The sequence below is a fragment of the Atractosteus spatula genome, chromosome 14 (assembly GCF_055471065.1).
Source record: "Atractosteus spatula isolate fAtrSpa1 chromosome 14, fAtrSpa1.hap1, whole genome shotgun sequence".
Taxonomy (NCBI): Eukaryota; Metazoa; Chordata; class Actinopteri; order Semionotiformes; family Lepisosteidae; genus Atractosteus; species Atractosteus spatula.
In genome coordinates, this window is record NC_142719.1 from 19,471,668 (window position 1) to 19,479,742 (window position 8,075).

Here is an 8,075-nt window from a genome sequence, read left to right on the forward strand (position 1 = left end):
AGAGTGTTTTTGTGAAGTAGGGCATATTTATCAGAAGCATCAATATGCTGTAGTGGTTTATGAATTATTGCAGTTTAAACCTTGTTCTATAACATGGTGTAATTTATCTATATCTGCTAGCAATGTAGAGGCAGTTTTGGAAATGGTTATATATGTTTATATGTATTATTCAATTCTAACTATATCTGTCATAAAATATATATAGGAGATCTCTCTGATTTCATCTTTTATATGACATTTAAGGATTCTGGATTATGTACTGTACCTGGAATGTCTTTGGCTTTAAATCACTTCGCCAAGGGTGGTAACTGGCTTTTAAAACAGGGTGTCGACCAAAGGGCTCTCTAATAATAATAAAAATTATTTAAATATTGCACCTTTAAAGGCACTTCAAAAAATGACAAAATACACAATGAGAGGAGCTAGCAGAATTACACAGTTACACTGAGGGTTTGGAATACAATAGGAAAACAAAGTGGCTGACTCAGAACCAGTTAAATAAAAGCCATTTTAAAGGAGAAGGTTTTGATTCTAGAGTTGGAAGAGTTCAATGGAAGTGATATCCCTAGAAATATCTCTAACATCCTTAGGAATAAAATTGATGAGCTTTGTGGCCCAGCAGGAGAAGACCCTGTCACCCATAGAATAAATGGACTTGGGGAACAGACAGGAGACCAGAATTAGATGTACAGTAGAAAGGTTGCAAGGTGGGGTGTAGGATGACTGTAACTCAGACATAAACTGAAGTCATGCAAAGCATTAAATGTGAGTTGACACAAAATCTGATAGAAAGCCAATCCAAGGACTCCGGGGTAGGAGTAATGTGGTCACTTACACTATCCTGGTCAGGATTTTGGATGCCAAATTCTGAACACACTGTAGTTTCTTCAATGTGAACTTACACTGCAGTTAGCCCAGTGAGAAGGGTATTACAATAACCAATACAACCGAAAACAAAAGTGTTGACCATCCTTTCAGTTTCAGTTAGTAACAACATACTGTAGGACATCATCTGCAGATACTGTATTTCTGAGGTGGAAGAATGATACTTCCATACTACATATTTTACAATACAGTATGTTGCACATGTGGGTCAAGCATCAAGCCTGGATCAAATATTACCCCTGCATTCTTCAATTTAAATTGAAACACATGTACAGTATAGTACCATCCACAGACAGTGTTACTGCATTGGCTTTACATACTTGACGGGACGTGCAGTCTCGTCACAGATAAAATGAAGGAAATCTTTAGTCATCCATGTTTTTATGTCACAGATACAACTAGGGAGTGGCAGCCACTTTAGTGTCAGGTATAGCACGGGTATAGATTTGAGTATCACAAGACTTGAATATCGTAAGACTTGAACCGTTTAAGAGCAGTGTCAGAAACTCCAAGAAACTGACAAGAAAGTAAGATATCATGGTTAAAAGTGTTAAGAGCAGCACTAACATCAAGAGGAATAAGGTGAGAACAAGAACCAGATTCAGAAGACATGAGAATATACTACTGTATGGATAGTATATTGATACATGCAGTAAGTTGTATATACAGTAGTAGTATATAAAATATAGTATATAGTAGTACTGTACAGTATATAATAGTGTACAGTATATATTAGTAGTATATAGTAAATAGATACATAAGAGGATTGTATAGTATACTGTAGCTGCCATTGCCTCCAGACCAGGTTCAGTCCCAGATCATCTGCACCGGGCAATGTGGTGACTCTGTGGCTAAGGAGCTGCACCTGTGGCTCGAAGGTTGCCAGTTCATATCCCATGGCTAGCAGAGGAATCCTACTTCTTTGGGTCCCTCACTAAGTCCCTTAACCCCAACTGCTCCAGGTGTGCACTAAAAATGGCTGACTCTGCGCTCTGGCCCAAACTTCTCTCCTTGTCAAGGAACAAGTAATAGGTTTATTCCATGCTGAAAAAAAAAAGAATGAAAACACAATGTTTCGGCCGTGGAGCCTTCATACATCAGAAAGACTACAGAAACCAAAATTATCCTGCAGCTAGGATCACACCTTCCCCCTTCCCTTAATGACAGAATTTTCTTCAGAACTTTTTTCCATTTATTGAAGGTTTCATTTCACACCTCTCTACACCTATTCTGACTTCACACCTCTTGATTGGCCTCTCTTTCTGTCCCCTGCTCCCGCCTCTCGCTCCTCCTCTCTCCCAGCCTTTGTTCTCCTGCTACATTACCTTTGCTTACTGCCTTGCCTTTCTCATACCTGAAGAAGGCTCCACGGGCAAAACGTTGTGTTTTCTTTCTTCTTTTTTTCAGCATGGAATAAACCTATTACTTGTTCCTTTGCAGCATACGCATGCTGACGCAGCTACCCACCCGAACTTCTCTCATTGTCTGTGTGTCTCATAGACAGCAAGTTGGGGTATGTGAAAAAAGACAAATTCCTAATATAAGAAATTGTATATGGCCAATAAAGTGACCTTACCTCTTACATCTACTTACAGTATTTGATTACCTGGGGGAATACAATACTTCTTTCCTGGCCTAAAAACTTTGCATGAATCAAACACATCTTTCAAAAGACCTTGAAAAAAATCCTTCATTGGACCTGGTGGACATAAGTTAATTGATAGCCTCCATGAATTTTATACATTATCTGAGACCTGTAAAATAAACTGTCACTTCCTTTTCTTAAAAAAAACTGTCTGAATTATGCTGATATAAGTTTTATTTGAACAATCTGCAACACAGAACTTAATACAACCACAGTCGTGTACTTAGGAAATGTCTCACAAGAACTGAAATTGCAATTCATCAAAAAAGAAACAAGTTCCCCAATATCTGCGTGTTTTATGGAAAGCATATGCAATGAAGAATTTACAAATGAACTGTTGTATAGTTTAAAACTACTTCACTGCTCTTTACTATATATGGTAATACAGTAAAACCACAATTTACCTTATTGCAAGTTGATAAAGGCAGTATTGTACAATCATGTTAACAACTTGCTATAGACAGGAGAATTTATAAAATGGTAAATAAAGCTTAAACTTACAAATAAAACTACAACTTACAATAAAAAAACATTTATTTAGAACTATTTTAAAATTATAACCTATAACCAAGTGATATACTATAAACTATAACAAGTTAATGGAAGAAATAGAGTTTCTCCTGTATTGTAATGTGGAGAGTACTGAGGAAGTCTTACTGTCTTCATTCATCTTGATATAATTCTGATGAAACCTAATTCTGTGGCCACTAAGAAAATGTAGCATGATGAGGCGATCAAACCCTTTCTAACTCTGAAGTAAGTGGCACTACATCAGATACTGTTGAACATTACTGATATTTTCCATAAATGTAATATATACAGTATGCCACTAGTGTTGGTACTGTAAATTATATGACTCCTCTTTACTGAAATGAAGATGGGTAGTGACTTCTGACTTCTTCAACACATCTCTTTTTCACTTTACTAGCTGTCTAATGAGCCCCTTCTACCTTGCTGTTGGGCTTGCAGTTCCTTATGGGAATATTAAAGCGTTTTTCCTAAAATTATTTTTGAGTGTTGGTGACACAGTGGTGCATTCACACAGCAGTGCTGGGAAATGGGGTTGATATCTGCTTGGAGTTTGTATGTTCTCCTTGTGTTTGTGTGGGTTTCCTCTGGGTGCTCCAGATTCCTCCCACAGTCTCAAGACATCCTGGTAGGTTAATTGTCTTCTGGGAAAACTGGCCCTGCTATGTGTGTGTGTGTGCATTACAGTATGATGGACTGGCATCCTGTCTAGGGTGTACTCTGCCTTGTGCCTGTTGGGATAGGCTCTGGCTCCCCTGGAATTTGAAGAAACAGTTAGAAAATGCATTTATTGACCCTTGAGTGGATGGCTGATTTATTAAAACTAGCTACGTTTTGAGGTATTTGTGCACTACAATATATGCATAATAGAAGTGTGGGTTCTTACTTCTATGAGATACTTTCACATGAAGACTGGTTAACCTCGAAGAGGAACTGTAAATGCTCTTAAAATTCATTTTTGGTGTCTTTTATTTTATTATTATTTTATTCCAGTCAGCTTGTTTGAATGAGTTGGTTTTTGTTGGTTCTATTTTAAGCGCAGACACATACAAGCTGCTTCGTCAGGTCTCTGGCCATGTCGTTGTCCTGGCTGGCCTCTCTTTCATCTCCAGATATGTGGACATTTTTGTAATCGTTGTTGTCAGCACTTTGATCTGGGGGAACAGATTGATGCCATGAAATATGGAGAGTAACTGCACAGATCACCATCCCCTCCAAAAGATGATTCACATAGACAAAGCAGGGAGAAATGGCAACAGAGTTACCACTTTGTAGCCTGATCTTGTCCAATCTCAGTAGCTCATCGAGACTGGACCTGTTCAGTATTGGGGCAGGACACCCCCAATAAATCCAGACTGCTGTTGTGTGGACTTGGATGACAAGATGCCCCTCTTTCTCGACCTTTCTCGACCAGAATTCCTAAATATAAGCCTCAGTTATTAAAAGGTATTATCTCAGGTGACACCTTTAACCAAAATCAGGAATACTTGGTAATTAAAGTCCCATGAAACGTTTTAAAAGATTGGGATTGATTGCCCCTGTATCCCGGTTAAATTCCACTGTACTGTATAATTTGCTCTTCTTAAACTTCTTATTTCAATCGGTCAAGTAAGTTCTTACTTCTTCATCTCAGCTGCTGTGTAGTGGGTCTACTGGCTCCTAATAGCTACCACAGATCAATTGGGTATTACTGTATATATTAAATTTATATAAATTATTAGCAGTGTTTTTTTTCTACAATGTTAAACTCTATTGATGAATAAATAACAATAATTTACAGATGGAATTTGCAACCATGTAAATAGATATATATACAGTAGGATACACATCTGAGAATGCAGGCATGCTGTTTGAGGAACAGGTTTACCTGCCTGAACATTTCTTTCCTGAGCTTGATGCTGCTGTTCCAGGACTGTTCTCTGGTAGAAATCATAGTTTTCATAATCATCTGAATCTGACATCCTGTGTGAGATAAACAGACACCCAAAATTTAAAACTGAAAACAGCCTTATGAACAGTTTCAAGAGGAGCAATCTCTTCACTTCCATTGGAATTAAAAACATAATTAAAATACTGTATGTGCCAGGTTGAACCTGTAATTTTGGCAATATAAAAAGACATAAAAAACACGATGCACAGGTTTTTAGCCACTTTTGGTAGATTGTGACCATGTCCTAATGTGGTGTTGTAGCAGAGTGAAAAGGAGCAGCCTCTAGAAAGTTACTTTGCAGTACACTAGGAATAAATGAGCCAAAGAATAAAGGTAAATGAAAAGACCAATTAAGAAATTAAGATGAGAGCAAATAAAATGAATAGAGTGAAATATTAAAATTCCAAAATCCATAATTTCAGTATATTTTTAACAGTTAGAAATAATGGTTCTGTTTACAGTATATGGAAATATACATTATCATCATTATTTGTGTGATCATCAATCACATCATTTTTACTGTACAGTATATGAGTAAACTATCTAAGATCAGATAGTCAATGAACAAATAGCACAGAAAGTTTTGCAGTTGCGTGCATGACCGTTCACATCTCCTAACCAATGAAACAGACAGAAATAGGAAGGACTCTGATTATTTTTCCATCTGATTCCAAATGCTCAGTGGCAAATTCTGTGACTAATGCAAGATTCCCTATATGGCATGTAGATATTAGCAATAACAGAATATTCATATTTTAACACTGGTTTCCTCCACGTAACAATGGAAACATGTCATGTTAGCAATTTTGGGTGGTGCTGTGAAAAACCCAGCAGGAACTTGAAACATATTCATGATTCATGACTAAGATACAGAAACAATGTACAGGTAATTACAGTATATAACCATGCTATATTACACTATACTGTACATGCTTTACTGCGATACTTTATACTGTACATGTTTTTGTAGAATCTGAGTGTAATATTTACAAAGATACAGTAACTATATAATCTAATCAGAGTTATTTAATATAATGAATTGTTGCCATGTGATATTCAATAGCATCAGAACATACTTATCTGTAATTATTACCTCACAGAAGGGTACCTCTCTTCTAATCCACTGTGTAAATTCCAAACAAACCTCAACCAACCAGGGCTCCAATCCATACTCTTAATTTACCACTGCTTTCCTCCACATAATAATGGCAACATGTCACATTTAAAATTGTGGATGCTGCTAAAAAAGACCAAGCAGGCACTTAAAACACTATACTCAGATTCTACAGAATGATAATTTTGTGAGTTTATTTATAAATGTGAGAAGTGGCAATATACAGGTGATGGTGACTCTACACTGTATACTACAGAACATAACCAGCTAATTAATTGAATTCTGAGAAATCAGTTGAATTCTGATGTGTTTGTATGTGCCCTGCAATGGACTGGCATTGCTTGCTGGTATTGGCTCCAGCTCCCCCACAACCCTGTATTGGATAAAGTGATTAGAAAATGGATGGATCATGATGCTTTTCCATTAGAACATAAACGTTGACTTTATATCTTTAGTTTTGGAGGGTTTTTGTTCTTCTCTTTTTTTTCTTTGTGACCTGCATATTAATTTCTCTCTGCTATTTCCAGGTATCTTGTAAGAATTTCATACAGTATTCATTATCGATTATCATGGTAATCATCTTCATCTGAACCTGCAAAGGATTACCAATTAAATAAAATACAGTACTTTCTGAATATATTACAAATATATATCACATGTGTGTACAGTATCATTTACCACTGGCATTACTACAACTATGAAATATCTCTCTCAATTAAACATATCTTTTAGGACTTTTTATAATACTGTTACCTCACCGTGTTCATCTAAAGACAAGAATATCTTTCACCAGCATTCATACCAACTGCTACGGCAATGTTTCAGTACGAGATTTTTACAGTGGTACTACACCAGTACACCCAGTAACTGGAAAAGTGACCGTCGCGGTTCCGCGTGGGCTCATGCCCTCACCTCTCCACTCCATCAGTTCGTCCAGCAGCACCTGGGCGCAAGCCTGGGTCTCTGGCGTAATGCGACGAGGAGCCAGCCAAAAGAGCTAAAGGGGACATCCCTCAACACAGGCAACAAAGGTGCCTGCTACGCGCAGGGAGGTTGATGACTTCACTGTGCCCAAACTAGCTCCACTATGGAAACCTGTCAAAAAATGCTTGAAAATATAGAATTCCATTATTCCATTATGTCCCAATGTGATTGTGATGTTTTCTTTGTTCACTATGTCATGGACTTTTATCAAAGAAGAGCCAGGAAAGGTGTTCTCATTCACTCAGTAAGGCATTTATTCATATTGCGCAATAGGGAAAACAGCAACCACTAGTCTGTGCAGCAAGAGGGAGCTGATTTTCAAAGTAAAACAGGGAAAGGTCCCTTATTTTATACACTTAGCTGATGCAACACCTCAACTTGTTTACTTCATTATGGTTGGTTAGTAATACAAAGACAGGCAAGACAGTAATTTTCTTGAAGGACAGAGAAGACAGCTACTGTATGGGCAGTTTCGCATCCGCCTTTTGCTGGTGGCAGAGATAAACATATTCTTAGAGCATCCCGTACCCTTGACTCACTGGGTGCAATCACACTGTTCCAAGAATCCAGCTGCTTTTGTAACACAGCTCTGCCCAGAAACTAAATTTTTAAGGATAAAACACTTTTCTTCAGTAACTTTCCATTACAGTAAACATGTACAGTAACTGACCTGAATAATCACTTCAACCACACTTTTGAAACAAATTTGAAACACTGAGCTGATGTGTTGCAGACACACTCCCAGATGAACTCTGAGGACACAGGAGCACAGCTCAGCCTCTCAATAACTAATGTGTGTAAACCCCACCTCCTCCAAACTCATCACTATCACAGTGCCAAAGGTGTCACGCCCTCTGCAGCCAGCGGGCGCTCGTACTCTGTCCTGTCCCTGGTTTCCTGTGCTTTGCTGTCCTTCCGGTCTCTCTCTCTCTGGGGCTATATATTTCCTGGTCTCTCATTCAGCTTCGCTCAGCATTGACGTTCGGATG

At 37.9% G+C, this 8,075-nt stretch overlaps 1 protein-coding gene across 1 annotated transcript; it reads right to left on the reverse strand.

The window, feature by feature from the left end:
• Positions 1 to 4,090: 4,090 nt before the first annotated feature.
• LOC148820873 (uncharacterized) lies at positions 4,091 to 7,177 on the reverse strand. The gene is made up of 3 exons (XM_088933402.1): positions 7,015 to 7,177; positions 4,926 to 5,020; positions 4,091 to 4,212 (listed from the first exon to the last, which is right to left on the reverse strand). The coding sequence occupies exons 1-3, from the start codon at positions 7,110 to 7,112 to the stop codon at positions 4,091 to 4,093; spliced, it is 315 nt and encodes a 104-aa protein (XP_088789528.1). The 5' UTR covers positions 7,113 to 7,177.
• Between the last annotated feature and the right edge of the window lie 898 nt (positions 7,178 to 8,075).